At 42.8% G+C, this 18,976-nt stretch overlaps 2 protein-coding genes across 4 annotated transcripts in view; both read left to right on the top strand.

The window, feature by feature from the left end:
* HNF4A (hepatocyte nuclear factor 4 alpha) overlaps nt 1-16,748 on the top strand; it is a 41,341-nt gene extending 24,593 nt beyond the window's left edge. For both annotated transcript variants that reach the window (XM_040436472.1, XM_040436473.1), the window contains exons 4-10: nt 6,171-6,277; nt 10,466-10,621; nt 11,572-11,659; nt 12,999-13,151; nt 13,585-13,821; nt 14,903-15,028; nt 15,129-16,748. In XM_040436472.1, coding sequence (XP_040292406.1) covers nt 6,171-6,277; nt 10,466-10,621; nt 11,572-11,659; nt 12,999-13,151; nt 13,585-13,821; nt 14,903-15,028; nt 15,129-15,271 — 1,010 coding nt within the window. In that variant the 3' untranslated portion in view covers nt 15,272-16,748. The remainder of the gene's footprint in view (nt 1-6,170; nt 6,278-10,465; nt 10,622-11,571; nt 11,660-12,998; nt 13,152-13,584; nt 13,822-14,902; nt 15,029-15,128) is intronic.
* Nucleotides 723-2,643, top strand: LOC121004303 (serine-rich adhesin for platelets-like). 2 transcript variants are annotated; one of them, XM_040436475.1, is made up of 2 exons: nt 723-1,459; nt 1,640-2,643. In XM_040436475.1, the coding sequence occupies exons 1-2, from the start codon at nt 1,109-1,111 to the stop codon at nt 2,072-2,074; spliced, it is 786 nt and encodes a 261-aa protein (XP_040292409.1). In that variant the 5' UTR covers nt 723-1,108; the 3' UTR covers nt 2,075-2,643. The 2 variants fall into 2 exon arrangements, with proteins under 2 accessions (XP_040292409.1, XP_040292408.1); XM_040436474.1 differs by having other exon boundaries at nt 723-1,558; nt 1,649-2,643.
* Nucleotides 16,749-18,976: the final 2,228 nt, after the last annotated feature.

Here is an 18,976-nt window from a genome sequence, read left to right as displayed (position 1 = left end):
GGCACCAGGCCACAATGACAGAGAACGGCTATCCCAACGAACCCCGTCATTTAACCCCTCAGGTACCACGATCAGCTCTGATCGCAGCACCTGTGAGGTAAGGCAGAGGGATGCAGCTCCCTCTACCTTCCAATCGGAGCCCCAGCAGTGAAATCGCGTCCACAAATGTGTGATCTATTAAAATATTTGTTAAAAATTCTTGTGCGAAAAAAAAAAAAAAAAAACACGATTTCGCCATTTTTTTGTCATCTCCCCCCCCACCCCAAACAAAATGGAATAACAGTGATCAAATAGTCGAACGTACCACAAATATGGTACCAGGACAAAAATACAGTTTGTCCCGCAAAAAGCAAGCCCTCATATAGCTCTGTGGATGGAAGTATAAAAAAGCTATGGCTTTCAGAAATGGTGATGCAAAGAAAATTTTGATTTTTTTCAAAGGTTTATATTTTTGAAAAGTAGTAAAAAACCTATACAAGTTTGGTGTCCACGTATTCGTACTGAGCCGCAGAATAAGAATGTCATGTCATTTTTGGCGCACAGTGAGCGCCATGATGTCAAAACCCAAGAAACCTTGGTGGAATTGTGTTTTTTTTAAATTTTATTATTTAACCCCACAAATAATTTTTTCCCCGTTTTCTTATAACAGACATGGTAAATTAAATAGTGCCCTTAAAAAATACAACTTATCCCACAAAAAAATCTGCATTCATGTGGCTATATGAACGGAAAATTACTAAAAGTTATGGCTATTGGAACGTGGGGAGGAAAAATGAAAATGTAAAACCAAATATGGGCCCAGTACTTAAGGGGTTAAGGTTCCAATTCAATGACACACCGACACGGGGTACAGAACAATGACACAATGACCCTTAAGGTATAGAACAATGACACACTGACACTTGGGCTACAGGACAAAGACACACTACACACTGACAACTAGGATACAGGACAGTGACATGCTGACAACTGGGATACAGGACAGTGACATGCTGACAACTAGGATCAGGACAATGACACACTGACAACTAGGATACAGTACAATGACACACTGACAACTAGGATACAGGACAATGACACACTGACAACTAGGATACAGGACAGTGACATGCTGACAACTAGGATCCCGGACAGTGACATGCTGACAACTAGGATACAGGACAATGACACACTGACAACTAGGATACAGGACAATGACATGCTGACAACTAGGAGACAGGACAATGACACACTGACAACTAGGATACAGGACAGTGACATGCTGACAACTAGGATCCCGGACAGTGACATGCTGACAACTAGGATACAGGACAATGACACACTGACAACTAGGATACAGGACAGGGACATGCTGACAACTAGGATACAGGACAATGACACACTGACAACTAGGATACAGGACAGTGACATGCTGACAACTAGGATCCCGGACAGTGACATGCTGACAACTAGGAGACAGGACAATGACATGCTGACAACTAGGAGACAGGACAATGACATGCTGACAACTACGATACAGGAATGTGACATGCTGACAACTAGGATACAGGACAGTGACATGCTGACAACTAGAATACAGGAGAATGACACCCTGACAACTAGGAGACAGGACAATGACACATTGACAACTACGATACAGGACAGTGACATGCTGACAACTACGATACAGGACAGTGACATGCTGACAACTAGGAGACAGGACAATGACACACTGACAACTAGGAGACAGGACAATGACACACTGACAACTAGGAGACAGGACAATGACATGCTGACAACTAGGAGACAGGACAATGACATGCTGACAACTAGGATCCCGGACAGTGACACCCTGACAACTAGGAGACAGGACAATGACACCCTGACAACTAGGAGACAGGACAGTGACATGCTGACAACTAGGATCCCGGACAGTGACATGCTGACAACTAGGATACAAGACAATGACACATTGACAACTAGGATACAGGACAGTGACACCCTGACGATTGGGGTCCCAGGACACTGTGATTACAATATTTTGGGACCGTTCTTGGTCCGGTCTTATATTTACCTATATTACTACTTCTGTTAATATTCAATAGTTTTAACATTAGGTCCCTGACCAATGGACACTGAGTAAATATTTAGGGGACATCCTGCCACTGATAATGCAGTAGAACACAGGGTGGGGGTGGGTCCATGTACCCAATGACTGAGGAGCTAGGAGTGAAAATTTCCCTGCTTGAGGTTTTCATTCCGTTCAATGGCGGGTTCAACCTGGCATTTTAGCAGTCCGGTGTGTGAATGGGAGCTTATCACGTCAATTCATGTACGTCCTGTCATTGCTGCAGGGATTTCAGCAGTGTCACTGTGCATTATAGGAAAATCACAGTGCCAATCTTGGTTTGGCTATTTGTACCGCGTAATCACTTTATGAGCTCAAATCACTTGGCAAACACTGAATGTTTCCTTAGTTAACCCCGAATAAACTGTGATATTACGTGCCAGATAATTATTTACTTACAAGTATAACACCTGGCGGTCCAGTACATACCTGACCATAGCCAGTTCTGCCGATTGTGCTTCTGCAGTGGACCGGGTCGCAGGGGCAACACGTGAGGCTACGGTGGGCCGATGGGGGTAGTAGTAGTTTTTGGTACTCACGGTTAGCAGAGCCTCCATGGGCCGGCGTGCAGTGATGGGGAAGACAGCACTAAATTCTTGGGGCACTCTCTATTGCAGGGAACACCAGCCAGATGGAAGTTGAGGTGCCCTTGATGGTAATGGGTATGCTTAAGGTGCTTTGGTGGCTGGGCCCCTGTGTTCGTGACGCCAGCACCGTTAGGTGCAAATGAAGTTGGTAGGAAGGATGAGGAGTCAATTGTAGTAAACAACAGAACTTTTACTAAATCACTTGTCTTCAGGTAGTCAGTACAGTCCATTAGTACAGAAGAAGGTAATAGTTCAAATATCAAATATGCTGTAATCCTCTTATCAAGCTGGGCAGTTGTCAGTTAATGAGTTTTCCTAAGGCAGTTGCTCTAACAGGCTAGAAATAGATTGTTGCTGATATAGGTTTACACTAGGTCCACTTGCTAGCACTCCGGTACTGAATATAATGTTTTCTTTACTTTATATTGAGCAATCCAATAAGGGCATTCTCCATTGTGGCAGGCAAACTCTCTGCTACATTATTTTATGTAGAATGCTCTCCTGAAGTTCACTATGTCCCAGAAGTCTCTCCTGGGCACTGGTGCTTGTGAAGTCCATTGGCTAATCTTAGCTCTAATCTCCACTAGACTCTCTCCATATTCAGACATAGACTTACTTGTCTGTGCTGTGCTGCTGTAAATACTGTGTTGATCCTCTCCAGGCTTGATCAGGGCCCAGAGGGTGAAAAGGCAGCTACATTATGGACTGGGCCTGTTCTGCTTCTCCATACACTTGCTTCCTTCTCTGTCAACTCTACTTACTTTCTAAAAACCCAACTTTATTAGCTAACCCCAGAATATATATATATATATATATATATATATATATACACCTAAAGAATTATTAGGAACACCTGTTCTATTTCTCATTAATGCAATTATCTAGTCAACCAATCACATGGCAGTTGCTTCAATGCATTTAGGGGGGTGGTCCTGGTCAAGACAATCTCCTGAACTCCAAACTGAATGTCAGAATGGGAAAGAAAGGTGATTTAAGCAATTTTGAGCGTGGCATGGTTGTTGGTGCCAGACGGGCCGGTCTGAGTATTTCACAATCTGCTCAGTTACTGGGATTTTCACGCACAACCATTTCTAGGGTTTACAAAGAATGGTGTGAAAAGGGAAAAACATCCAGTATGCGGCAGTCCTGTGGGCAAAAATGCCTTGTGGATGCTAGAGGTCAGAGGAGAATGGGCCGAGTGATTCAAGCTGATAGAAGAGCAACGTTGACTGAAATAACCACTCGTTACAACCGAGGTATGCAGCAAAGCATTTGTGAAGCCACAACACGCACAACCTTGAGGCGGATGGGCTACAACAGCAGAAGACCCCACCGGGTACCACTCATCTCCACTACAAATAGGAAAAAGAGGCTACAATTTGCACGAGCTCACCAAAATTGGACTGTTGAAGACTGGAAAAATGTTGCCTGGTCTGATGAGTCTCGATTTCTGTTGAGACATTCAAATGGTAGAGTCCGAATTTGGCGTAAACAGAATGAGAACATGTATCCATCCTCTGATGGCTACTTCCAGCAGGATAATGCACCATGTCACAAAGCTCGAATCATTTCAAATTGGTTTCTTGAACATGACAATGAGTTCACTGTACTAAAATGGCCCCCACAGTCACCAGATCTCAACCCAATAGAGCATCTTTGGGATGTGGTGGAACGGGAGCTTCGTGCCCTGGATGTGCATCCCTCAAATCTCCATCAACTGCAAGATGCTATCCTATCAATATGGGCCAACATTTCTAAAGTATGCTATCAGCACCTTGTTGAATCAATGCCACGTAGAATTAAGGCAGTTCTGAAGGCAAAAGGGGGTCCAACACCGTATTAGTATGGTGTTCCTAATAATTCTTTAGGTGAGTGTATATATAAGTGATGCCAGCACCACCTAGGCCTAGGGGCGAATAGGTGCAATAACTCTTCCAGCCTGGTATTAGGAATTTCAATTTACATGTAAGTGCCCACATATAGCACATAGTGGGACACTGCACTTATTTCCCGATATGTTCCTCAAAGAAGCTTTTATTGGGATTTACTAGTTGTAACCAACGTCTTCCTGAATGTTCTTAAAGGGGTCTATTCTCAGGATAGGTATTTAATATTAGATCGGCACCCCCGCCGATCAGCTGTTTGAGGAGGCTCCGGTGGGAGCTGTGGTCTCCTAACTGCTTACCAAGCACAGCGCCGTACATTGTATAGTGGCTATGCTTGGTATTGCAGCTCAGCTCCATTTACATGAATCAGACTGAGCTGCGCCTACACCATGTGACTGATGTATGGTGACCTCACTGGCCTAGAAAGTGGCCTAGTCACTCACGGAGGGCTGTGGCCTCTTCAAACAGCTGATCGGTGGGCGTCCCAGGAGTAAGACCCCGCTGATCTGATACTGATGACCTCTCCTAAGAATAAGTCCTCAATTTCAAATTTCTAGATAACCCCTTTCAAGGAGTGTTAATATTTCACATGATTTCAAGATCTAAGCTTGCTGTCACTGAATAAGAACCGTCATTGATAAAAATCTGTCCTAGTCATGTGATGATCAGACATCATATAGTCCATGACAATCTCTTTCTAACAAAGCTAGAACCAGCCCTGTACCTCCCATGGATCCAGTGATCTCCTCATCCATTGCCCCGATTGCTCTGCTAGCTTTATTTCAAGCTGGCAGCTGAGAAGCGTGTCCCTTCTTAGGGGGCGTGCCCTGTCTGGTGCAGCTGGTGGCAGCTGAAGGATAGAACTGAGCATGTGCGCCCACCTCAGTGAAGTGGACAGAAAATTTTGAAAAAAAGCAAGCAGCAAGTGGCGCTATACAGATACAACTCACTGGCTATCCAAAATTTATAATTACATGCAATTACAAAAATATTCAGATTCATGTGCTGGTTTGAAAAATTTTGAATATTTTTCATTTGACAACCCCTTTAATAAGTATGTGAATTTACTTTTTGAGCTAGTTATTGTTTTCTTCTCTAGTCACGCCCAAAGTAAAATTCAGCCGGATCCTTTTTAGAGTCTGTACGCAATGTATCCACCCTGTGACTTTACAGCTCAGCTGTACCTATAGGACTGCCATCTGAGCTCCCATAATGGACTCCTCTCCGGTCACAGGGAACCAGCAGAATTTTGATATTATCTTTCTGTGAACAGAGAATAACACATCACAGGATTAATAACCAGATAAGAACAGCAGGTAAGTCCTATAGACAGATATCCATCTATCTATGGGACTATTTCGACTCCCTCCTCCGCTGCAGAATTGGGAACCAGTCTTCCCTGACAGTCTCATCCCCATACTCCAGAATAAGATGTCCACTGACTTTGATCTCATAATGTGTTGGTCAAGCTTCGTTAACCCCTTTCACACCTTACTAAGTACTATATTTTTTCACTGGATGAGCAGAATTAGGATTGTTTCCCATTGCCCCAGTCCCATACCTCTGTTAACCCTTGTGTCTCCTTTACAGCTGTACAAAATGAACGAGACCGGATAAGCACACGGAGGTCAAGCTATGAAGACAGCAGCCTGCCGTCCATCAATGTCTTAATCCAAGCTGAGGTTTTATCGCAGCAGGTAGGCCACTGAATGCTTTAGTATTTAGGCTTGGAATTAATTAATGTGCAGCAGAGATGAGGTTGTCAGATGCAGCAGAGCTGAGATTGTCAGGTTTAAGCCATAATAACGCAAAAACACAAATGCAATAGCACTCTGCAACCAGCACTCTGCCCTGCCTCTATGCTGGATATTGAATGAGGCATTGGTGTACATTTTGGCCAAAGCGTAATAAGCCACTCACCACGTCAAGGTCGCCTCTATGAGTGGTCCCTAACACTAGTTCCTACCTGTTTATGGGCCATGACAGCCACACAAAGTCCAGGGAGCGCAGGTACAGCATGCACGCCAGGCACACTCTGCTTATAACCCCGTCCGGTGCCGTGACAGCTTTCATCGGATCCAGGGATGCAAGTACCAACATGCATGCTGAGCCCACTATTACTTCTCCTGGAGCTACTGGTAGGCGCTGTAAAAGTAGACTCAGTTTTATAATGACTTTAAAACCAGCCTCCAGGGCAGACTAACTGGTCAGGTGTGCATGACTGCATGGAGATCGCCACGCCTCCAATATATACTACAAAGAAAAAATGTGGGGGATTCAGTCAGCACAACCCTGTATGCAGGTGCACATCGCTATGGCGAAATACACATACAAACGCAAAAACACAAATGCAATAGCACTCTGCAACCAGCACTCTGCGATGTGCACCTGCATACAGGGTTGTGCTGACTGAATCCCCCACATTAAGCCATAATAAGGCAGCATTTTAGGTTTGTATTGTGCGTGGGGGTCATTTATTAAGACCGGTGTCTAAAACGTCTTAATAAGCCTCTGCGCTGTCGGTGGACCCGGCCTCTACATAACTTCGGCAGATCCACTGCCGCTTCCAAGTCTACACCGGCTTCCTTGCTGGCGTAGATTTAGACCATTTTCTACACCTAAAACAGGCGTACAAAATCCCCTTTCCCTGCCCATGCCCACTTTTTTAAACCTGGCGTGAACGGAGAAAAGTCACAGATTGGTTCTTTGCGCCACAATCTGCACAAGAAATATGCCTAATATAGACATATTTCTGTTAGTAAATAATCCCCTATGTCCAGAGTATGAATTTTAATATACACCCGTCTTGCAAAGAGTTGACACCAGCTTTTTTCAGATGTAGCAGAGCTGGGTTTGTCATTTAGTGCAACATACTATAATATCAGGTGGTACTGCAAAAATACCGACCTCTTTACTTATGAGGCGCAAATGATCGACCCCCATAAAATCTGAGTGGAAAAAATACAAACAATTTAATAGGGCTCACTGGTCTTGCCCCAGGCAATGTGTTGACCCCAGGACCCTCATCTGTTAGTAGAGTGGAGAGATAATAAGAGCGTCTCTCTTTCTCTGGAGGACTCATCATATTGGTACATTATACATACAGACAATTGATTTCAGTGTGCACTGTGTAGTGCTTTATTTCTCCTGCGGTGGCGCTATCGAGGAATAGAAAATTTGCTCTCTGGCTCCCCCCACAGATTACAGCTGGGAGCAGCAGTCCAATCAGTTTATTATTAGGGGCCCACAAGTTGCTGCAGGTCATTATAATGTCATTTATCCTACAGAGATGATTTTCTTTCTTTGTACAGGAAATGTCCCCATTTCAGATAAGTAAATGAGTGACCCGGCCACCTCTAGATCAGACCTCATTTTGTGGGTCACGGCTTATTGATTAGAAATGGTTGTTTTCTCAGGCTGTTTGTTTAAGCCTGTGTCACTGAGCGCACTGATTGAACAGCACAAGGCAGGGAGACTGGGAGACAACAGACAGTTCTGTCACGATGGAGCGTTTTTTCCTGCCTGAAATTATGGACATTTTATAATTAGGGATCGTGTTTCGCTTTCAATAAAAATTGGGTGGGAAGTGGACATTTCTGAATTTCACTGGTCACTGGTATGAACAGTCATGAATGCATTCTTAAAGGGGATGGCCATGATTTTTTTTTAAAGAGGACATGCATAGCCATACTTGCTCCCAGAAAAAAACGGAGACCTCCCGGACTCCCGTAAGAGTTGACAAATCACCTGGGTACAGAGCAATACCCCGGGTACCTCCCAGAGATTACCGCCTAGTTGTGTGTGTTGGCGGAGCAGCATCATCAGACACAGCCCCAGCTGCAACTTACAGAGAATGGTAGCAATGCCACAGCACATAAAGGGGTGTGCGCCAACAGAAAGTGGTTTATGGCATAGGGGCTTGGCTAGCCCCCTATAAATATACAGCAGCACACACAATCTTGTCTTGCCAGAAGGTTGGCAAGAATGTGTGTATAACTACCGTAATATATGATATGTACCTTATATGAGGGTATATACAGTATATCACAAAAGTGAGTACACCCCTTATATTTTTGTAAATATTTTATTATATCTTTTCCTGGGACAACACTGAAGATCTGACACTTTGATACAATGTAAAGTAGTCAGTGTACAGCTTGTATAACAGTGTAAATTTGGTGTATTCTCAAAATAACTCAACACACAGCTATTAATGTCTAAACCGCTGGCAACAAAAGTGAATACACCCCTAAGTGAAAATGACCAAATTGTGCCCAATTAGCTATTTTCCCTCCCCGTTGTTATGTGACTCGTTAGTGTCACAAGGTCTCAGGTGTGAGCGGGGAGCAGGTGTGATAAATTTGGTGTTATCGCTCTTACACACTCTCATACTGGCCACTGGAAGTTCAACATGGCATCTCATGGCAAAGAACTCTCTGAGGATCTGAAAGAAAGAATTGTTGCTCCACATAAACGGTCTTCTAGGCTATAAGAAGATTGCCAACACCCTGAAACTGAGCTGCAGTGATTTAACAAGACAGGTTCCACTCGGAACAGGCCTCACCATGGTCGTCCAAAGAAGTTGAGTGCACGTGCTCAGCGTCATAACCAGAGGTTGTCTTTTCAAAATTGATGTATGAGTGCTGCCAGCATTGCTGCAGAGGTTAGAGGGGTGGGGGGGGTCAGCCTGTCACAGACCATACGCCGCACACTGCATCAAATTGGTCTGCATGGCTGTCGTCCCAGAAGGAAGGCTCTTCTAAAGATGATTCATAAGAAAGTCTGCAAACAGTTTGCTGAAGACAAGCAGACTAAGGACATGGATTACTGGAACCATGCCCTGTGGTCTGATGAGACCAAGAGAAACTTATTTGTTTCAGATGGTGTCAAGCGTGTGTGGCGGCAACCAGGTGAGGCGTACAAAGACTAGTGTGTCCTACCTACAGTCAAGCATGGTACTGGGAGTGTCATGGTTTGGGGCTGCATGAGTTGTGGGGAGCTGCAGTTCACTTAGGGAACCATGAATGCCAACATATACTGTGACATACTGAAGCAGAGCATGATCCCCTCCCTTCAGAAACTGAGCTGCAGGGCGGTATTACAACATGGTAATGACCACAAACACCTCCAAGATGACCACTGCCTTGCTAAAGAAACTAAGGGTAAAGGTGCTGGACTGGCCAAGCATATCTACAGACCTAAACCCTATTGAGCATCTGTGGGGCATCCTCAAACGGAAGGTGGAGAAGCGCAAGGTCTCTAACATCCACCAGCTCCGTGATATCATCATGGAAGATGGAAGAGGAGTCCAGTGGCAACCTGTGAAGCTCTGGTGAACTCCATGCCCAAGAGAGTTAAGGCAGTGCTGGAAAATAATGGTGGCCACACAAAATATTTACACTTTGGGCACAATTTGGCCATTTTCACTCACTTTTGTTGCCAGCGGTTTAGACATTAATGGCTGTGTGTTGAGTTATTTTGAGAATACACCAAATTTACACTGTTATACAAGCTGTACACTGACTACTTTACATTGTATCACAGTGTCAGATCTTCAGTTTTGTCCCATGAAAAGATAGAATAAAATATTTACAAAAATGTGAGGGGTGTAGTCACTTTTGTGAGATACTGTATGTCAAGTCCCATGACTGGTACTTTGGTAGCCTATAGTTAGTGCTTTTCTGTCTGTAGTTTAGTAATTACCTTGTTCATTGGAGTTTTAAATTAGTTAGAAGATTACAGGGAGATCTAGGATGGTGCAATGTACAAATGTGTTACATGGCTTTATGATATTTAGGAAAATTATGAAGATAGATAGATAGATATGAGATAGATAGATAGATAGATGGAATGATAGATATGACAACTAGTCCTTCCTCTTACAGATAACGTCATCAGTCTCCATGTTGAATACAGACATCAGAGGGAAGAAGATTGCCAGTATCACAGACGTCTGCGATTCCATGAAACAACAGCTCTTGGTCCTTGTGGAATGGGCCAAATACATCCCAGCGTTCTGTGAACTTCCCTTAGATGATCAGGTAGGTTCACATAGTGAATGATTTCCACCTTCTGGAAATATGTTGCACAGACGGGGAGATATTACTGCATGGTGCTCTATCCCAAGTTCTGGTGGGCTCCTGGCACCTAGAGAATTCTATCTATCAGGCAGTCATCTTGGATTGCCCACGTCATCACCTATGGTGTAATGTAGAATTAGTGGTTTCAGATAATTGGCCTCAGCGTATTCTGTATGCCCAATGATCCTATATTTTGATGCTGGTATCTTTAGGAACCTAAGAGTCCCTACCTGCTGGTGGGTCCAATCAACAAGAACTGTAGAGCTTACCTTCGGTATCAGGGCTAACAACCCTTTATCCGTCTCATGTTGTAAATTCTTCCATATGTTTCATATATTTTATGTCTTGAAATTTTTTACATGATTATTAGCCCTGGCTTCTGTGTGCCCCTTCGGCCAGTGTGAGAACATCAAAAGAAATTTCCTGCCCGAAAACCCTTCATGTGTTTGTAATGAGGTTCACACTGTGGGGTTGACACTAATTATCCAGCCCTGTCCTTCACAGGGTCCATCCAGCACCTGACCCGTCCACTCATTAACCTCTCTGTCCTCAAGAACCTTTGATGCTTAACTGGGTGACAGTAACAATGGTTAACGAAGTGAGAGATCCGGCTCATCCTATTCATTTTTTAACTTCTTCTGTTGATGGCCAAGCTTTATTAAGTCCTGGTTAAGGAACAACTCTCATGGTGCAGTAGGAATTGGGAAAAAATGCTCAATGCTGCCTCTTAGTGTCTATAGGTGGGATGACCAAAAACACATGATAACCCTAACCCTTCATCAGTCCACCAATATGGTTGTGCTAGATTAATGTGAAAGCCACTTGACCCGAACACATCCACTTAATGCAAATTTCCTGTCACGCCTATGAGTTTGAGCATGTTTCTCACATTACCACCTTTTTGTTCCTAGGTGGCGCTGTTACGTGCACATGCAGGCGAGCACTTACTTCTCGGAGCTGCAAAGAGGTCAATGATTTACAAGGATGTTTTACTTCTAGGTGGGTCTCAGTCGCAGAGTAGATACATATATTTAAGTTGGGTGGGGGGCGGTCAGAGGCAGTATAGAGAAGCCAGCCCCCTGCTGCCTGCTTTTGCTGCATGTTGTAATGGAAGGGGAGCAACACATCCACTGACTGTTTTAATGCATGCATCCTGGGATCTGTTATTGCCCATGTGGGAGATATGACCCCACATTTCTCTTTCTTCCGCTGATCTCAGAAGCTTACAATCTAATGTAAAATGGTGCCGCTTGGTGTTTTGTATCTAAACAATGCCCCTTATGCCAAATTACCTGGCCATTTCAGTCTCCAGGTTACTGTTTGCGACAAAAACAGAGCTCTTGACATCATGTTTATGGCATGTCGTTAAGATAGCAAACGCTGTAACACCCCCAGATAATACATGATATCATTATGTGTTAAACATTAGTGACCCGCACTGATAAGCAGCCCACTCACCACGAAAAAAGGCCAGACTCATAAAGAAGTCTACATGAAACAAGGCCCAGCGGTTACAGAGGGTTTGATGAAGGATAAACTTTTTTTTGTCTTATGGATTTGTGGATTTATGATACAAAAGGTGCCGGCTGCAATCTAGATGATTAGCTCCATACACAGCACTCCAGATTATGTGGAATCGGTGCAAAATTGTCAGAAGCAAATAATGTTCAATACACCATAGCTAAGAGGATTTTGAATGATTTTTAAAATACTGGTATATTTTGCCCATTCTAACACTTTCATTGATATCAATTACCCCTTAAAATTGAAATTTCGGTCTCTGAGTCTCTTCTTCTGTCAAGTTGATAAAAATTCTAGTTGCCTAGCTTCATCCATTTCTGGGAAAGTTGGTTATGAATGAAGTTTTACTCCCTCTTGTCAGGAATGGCAAATCTGCCGAGTTGTACAGCAGTTTTGAACAAGGGTGTCATTAAGGGCTCATGCACACAAACGTATTTTCTTTCCATGTCCGTTCCTTTTTTTTTTTTTGCGGACCGTATACGGAACCATTCATTTCAATGGGTCCGCAAAAAAGCGGATGTTACTCTGTGTGCATTCCGTTTCCGTGTGTCCGTCCCTCAAAAAAATAGAACATCTCCTATTATTGTCCACATTACGGACAAGAATAGGACTGTTCTATTAGGGGCCAGCTGTTCCGTTCTGCAAAATACGGAATGCATCCGTGTTTTTTGCGGATCCAGTTTTTGCGGACCAAGCCCAATAATTTTGTTATGAGTGAAATAAACAAACTGCACTCCCTTTCACATACATGCTCGGCTGAGTATGCACCTGCGATTTACAGTGCCAGAAACATGTCATAAACTTTACTTCATGACAGGTAATGATCGTGTGGTGCCAAGAAACTGCTCCGAACTTGAGGTGGGTCGAGTGGCTGTCAGAATCCTTGACGAGTTAGTGCTTCCATTCCAGGACCTCCAGATTGACGATAATGAATATTCCTGCCTTAAAGCAATAATATTCTTTGACCCTGGTAAGTGCAACCATCATCTCATGAGCGTCGAAAGTACAAAAAACTGGTCAGTTAAAGATCGGTTGACAGCCCCCCTTTAAAAAAAAATGTATTCAGTTAAATTTGTTTATAGGAAAGCTGGATGGCTGCCATTACTGCTGCTTTAGTGTTTGACAACCTGATTTCCCAGACTTCTGAATGACAAATATGATCTCAATAATAACATGCTGTGCGGTAATCTCTTAAGCTCCCTCTAGTGGTGGTTGCAGGCAGCTAGAATGTTATCTTTGAAATCTATATCTATCCAGGGCATTTGGAGCTCTGTATCAGAGAAACCAAGCACCGACTGAATGTCCCCTGAACTTGTGCCATCCTAGGTCAAGGGCGGCTTGGTTCAATAATTTGTATTACAGTAGAAGACAATAATTTTCCCACCGTTTTATGTTTTTTCCAGATGCCAAAGGATTAAGCGACCCAACAAAAATCAAGAGGATGAGGTACCAGATCCAGGTGAGCCTGGAAGATTATATCAATGATCGGCAGTACGACTCTCGGGGAAGATTTGGAGAACTGCTTCTTTTGTTGCCGACTCTGCAGAGCATAACGTGGCAGATGATTGAGCAGATCCAGTTCGTCAAACTCTTTGGAATGGCCAAGATTGATAACTTGCTGCAGGAAATGCTGTTAGGAGGTCAGTATCTATGCAAGGATGTTCAGATCTAAAGACCTGTAATGAAGGTTCAGATGGCTGTTACCAGTTGGGAGTTTGTCCCTGCACAGCCTGACACTATCCAATCAGTGCTGCCAGTGTCAGACTGTGCAGGGAGACAGACCCAACTGGTAACACCCATCTGGATCTTCAATGCAAACTGCTAGCAATTAATTCATAACTTCTAGCAGGAATAAGAAAGGAATGACACAACATAGAGTCATAAGAAAAGATGTTCCAGAATTGCTATTACATGGGGAATGCAAGTACTTACCAAATCAGACATGTCAAGAGAGGTGACAGATCCTCTTTAAAAGTCATTACTAATCTGATCACTATAAACATTGACATCACTGAGATAAATGGTCATGCACATAAAATAGGGGCCTTTTTATTTTACTGGAATAAAGCTATAGATATTTGATAGCCTATGGTGGGACTATCTTTGGGTGACGGTTTTCACCCTAGACTTCCCTGTTATTAGAAGTGCCAAAATTCTGGAACTGTCTGTAATGCAGGCATCTCAAACTCGTGGCCCTCAAGCTGTTGTAAAACTACAACTCCCACAATGCCCTGCTGTAGGCTGATACCTGTAGGCTGTCCGGGCATGCTGGGAGTTGTAGTTTTGCAACATCTGGAGGGCCGCGAGTTTGAAATGCCTGCTGTAATGTGTCTGTAATGGCGGCCATTTTATTTGTCCCCAGTCAGGACTGGCTGCAGGTCTTTGGGGGCTCTTGTGCTACAACAGTGCTATGCTACTTTCTATCCTACCCTTGGTTCCACAAGCTACACTACTCTCTAATCTACCCTTGGTTCCACAAGCACAAAGCTTGGTTTTCCAGATTGTTATGGGACAACCTCAAGCCCAGTTGGGCCCTGAAACCTGCCCAGGTCTGCCTGGTGCTGACTGCAGCCCTGCATCCAGATGAACTCTTCACTGACCCATTTGGACCATGTCTACTTCTAAATTATCAATGACATTTTACACAGAATGGGAATAAAGGGTATATAACTTGTTATGGAAATGTATGTTCAATACTAATGTTAATTTTTGTACACACAGGTTCAGCAAATGAAGCCTCCCACTCCCATCACTCACTTCACCCCCATCTTGTTCAGGAGCATCTAGCGACGAACGTCATTGTGGCCAACAACACCCTCCCTGCCCAACTCCACAATGGACAGATGTGTGAGTATATTCTAGTCAATTCTCTAGGTGGCGACTGCTAATACTGTCATTTTTCAACTATTGCCATTTTTGTTGACGCTGAAAATTTTTTGCTTTCCAGCAACCCCAGAGACCCCACAACCATCCCCACCGGCAGGCTCAGGGGCCGAGCAGTATAAAATCGTTCACGGAGCAATCACTGCCGTATCCAAACATCCGATTTCCATTCCACAACCCACCATCACCAAGCAGGAAGCCATGTAATTTCCTAAACGTAATAGGAATGGCAACAGAAATGAACTAATAGACTGAAAGCCAAAAAGACTGCTCTGTCCACTGCCTGTAGAGACTGGAGACCATGCCATCATGGCAGCCACATAGCTCCTTCCCTCTGCCTAAAGAAAATTATATTTTTGTATAGTTTTATGTTTTTGGATTTTCCTCTTTGAACCTTAGCTTCTGGAAACTTTTATACATGGACATAGTAGATGCAGTATATTGTATTAGTCTTGTGATTTTTATCTATGAAGTTGATATGTTGCCAATATGCGGTGAAGGTGTCCATTTTAGGGTTGAATCTGCCATTTTGTCTGTGATGTCTGAGAGGTACTAACTTCCTCCTAAAACCACCTACTTTCCCATAGATGTTGCATCAGTTAAACCTGTTGAGCTGTGGTTTACTTTGTTCCTTTAGATACACTTGAAGTTTATATCCACTAAGGAACCCAAGAGTTATAGATGGTCTCCCGTTTTTCATAAATAGTGCCACTCTTGCTCACGGGCTACTTCTGGTGTTGAAGTTCACCCCTGTTCAGCTTCAATACTAGACACATAAACGCAAACCCTTTTGCGTAATCTTGGTCAACTCATGTAAATGGGAGAATTATACATTTTTATAGACTGAGTTATAATTCAGTGAATGGGGTTGATCAGATATCTGACGCTTACTGTTCTTTATTTGCCTTTACATATGTGTGTGGCAAATTATATCTTATTCATTTTAACTTCAGCCATTATTTATGCCTTATACTGAGAAGCCGTCTTCCCAAATCACCTTTTTATTGAAAAACGCTGCTTTTAACATTTTTTGTAGTACTTTTTTCAACCAATAGGTGGCGAAGGCCTTGCACTGACTAAAATTCCCTTTTTAGCACCACCACAGGCTGTTCCGAGTACTGCAGTCTAGAACAGCTTGTGGATTCATGACTTCTCCATGAATATGGTAATTTGAATGGGTTAAACTTTATGCATACCTGCCAGACACCCACTGCCCATGGTTTATACTATAAAACAATTTCACTGCCATATCGTGATAAGACAGATTTATATATGACGTAAAAAGCCGTGTTTTTAATAGTTCATCATGTTCAGAATTGAAATAGTAAGGGGGGCATCTGGCTGAGCATCATGGGATATGACGTTCAGCAGTCTGTGGGGTATCCCGTAAGATACATGAGATGCCCACATCTCAATATTCTGGTCTACCATTCCACATGTAGATATGTTATATTCTCGGTAATTTATTCTACAAATGGATGCACTGTGTAAATTATTTGTGTACATTTGACTGATTGCTGGAAATTAACAATTTTCGATAAGTCATGAATTATTCTGGGTTTTATAGGAACGTCTCTTCCATTGTGTTATATCAGAGGTTTGTATATTGTGTGTCCTATAATTCCCGGTGAAGAATTTCCTTTTTCTGCTCATGGGTTGTACACGATTAAATAACATGTTTTATACTGGATTTGTCAGTGATTTTTTTTTTTTAAAGATCCTAATGTACTTCAGATTGCTGTTGGTTCTAGGGGAGAGTGTGGTGCCATATGGCGGTACCATGCGTCGGCACACATGTAGGTAGTCCATGTGCTGCTGTAAGGGTCCAATCACACTGCAGTACCTGCAACCTCTCCTCCATCTAGACTCTAGGAACAGTAGCAAACCTACAATGAACCAGAGCCACAATATACCAAATACATAAATCTCTTTTATTGACACGTATCGTAAATAATAAAAAATACAACACACTTGATAATGAATATAGTATGAATGGCAGGAGAAAGGTGACATCACTGGTATCAATATAGTAATGAGGGAAAAGAGGCATAAGAACCATAATAATACAATCATAGGGTGAACCACGTATGAAAATCACAGGGTGATAGTATATAAAATACCCAGAATCCCCACACACACATGTGAAGGCAAAAATGAAATAAAAGATGCCAAAAAGGAGTAACAAATAAACAGAAATGAAATGTTAAGAGTATAACCCATAAAGTAAGTACATAGTCATAGGGTAACCTGGTTTATGCACCATGGTTTAGCATTAAAAAAAAAAATCACTTTATTACGTGACTGTTCAATAATATGTGATATAAAATATCAAGGATTTATTACACTACACACTGACACCATCTATAGTAATACACTTGGCAATGGGAGGTCTGCATGAGGACGTCAAGACCTATATTTGAAGTCTCCATATATGACAATGTATAAGCCCATACATTAGTAAGACACGCCTGTATCTATGGTATAAATGACTGACAGAGACAGACAAGGGGTAGTCTTCTCACTCACTCTGTTGGGGGTTGCTGCTAAGGCTACTTTCACAAAAAAAAATAACAAAAACTTTCACACTGGTGTTTTGGTTTCCGCTTGTGAGATCCGTTCAGGGCTCTCACAAGCGGTCCAAAACGGATCAGTTTTGCCCTAATACATTCTGAATGGATAAGGATCCGCTCTGAATGCATCAGTTTGCCTCCGATCAGTCTCCATTCCGCTCTGGAGGCGGACACCAAAACGCTGCTTGCAGCGTTTTGGTGTCCGCCTGACGATGCGGAGGCAAACGGATCCGTCCTGACACACAATGTAAGTCAATGGGACGGATCCGTTTTCACTGACTCAATGCAAAATGAATCCGCCCCCCATTGACTTTCAATGGTGTTCTAGACGGATCCATTTTGGCAATGTTAAAGATAATACAAACGGATCCGTTCTGAACGGATGCAGACGTTTGTATTATCGGTGCGGATCCGTCTGTGCAGATCCATGACGGATCCGCACCAAACGCGAGTGTGAAAGTAGCCTAAGAAGATAGAAGACACACAAGGAACCTTAGAAGAAGATTCCTAACCTTCAACAATGATACTTTATGGACTTTCATATTCACACATAGACAATAGATTAACACTTCCTAAACTATTTTTGTAAGTAATCAGCTTTTATGAAGACTGAAAATAAATCACATTATTCCTTTTTTTTTTATATATAACTCTTGTTGAATCCTGGTGAATGAGTCCTGCGGGTGTTCCTTACTCCAAATAAGCATACACTAGATTTGAAGAGAATTATCCAATCAGTTTTAGTAATGTCATAGCCAGACCCTTATTTCTGATATTTGCGGACTCTGTACTGACAGGGAATGTCCCACAGGATTGGCGCATGGCAAATGTGGTGCCAATATTCAAAAAGGGTCCAAAAACAGAGCCTGGAAACTATAGGCCGGTAAGTTTAACATCTGTTGTGGGAAAACTGTTTGAAGGTTTTCTGAGAGATGCTATGTTAGAGCATCTTATGGGAAATAAGCAAATAACGCCATATCAGCATGGCTTCGTGAGGGATCGGTCATGTCAAACTAATTTAATCAGTTTCTATGAGGAGGTAAGTACTAGACTTGACAGCGGCGAATCAATGGATGTCGTGTATCTGGACTTCTCCAAAGCATTTGACACTGTACCTCATAAAAGGTTAGTATATAAAATGAGAATGCTCGGACTCGGAGAAAACGTCTGTAAGTGGGTAAGTAACTGGCTCAATGATAGAAAACAGAGGGTGGTTATTAATGGTACACACTTAGATTGTGTCACTGTCACTAGTGGAGTACCTCAGGGGTCAGTATTGGGCCCTATTCTCTTCAATATATTTATTAATGATCTTGTAGAAGGCTTGCACAGTAAAATATAA

Source organism: Bufo bufo, chromosome 6, assembly GCF_905171765.1.
Source record: "Bufo bufo chromosome 6, aBufBuf1.1, whole genome shotgun sequence".
NCBI classification, from domain to species: domain Eukaryota; kingdom Metazoa; phylum Chordata; class Amphibia; order Anura; family Bufonidae; genus Bufo; species Bufo bufo.
Note: the sequence above shows the minus strand (reverse complement) of the source record. Positions and strands in the feature narration are given on the sequence as shown.

Bases quoted from the DNA above. Each gene is read 5' to 3' on its own strand.
- LOC121004303 (XM_040436474.1), top strand. From the start codon at position 1,109: ATGCTGACAACTAGGATCCCGGACAGTGACATGCTGACAACTAGGATA. The intron at 1,559-1,648 runs ATGCTGACAACT...CAGGACAGTGAC, and splicing joins CTAGGATACAGGACAGTGAC to ATGCTGACAACTACGATACA.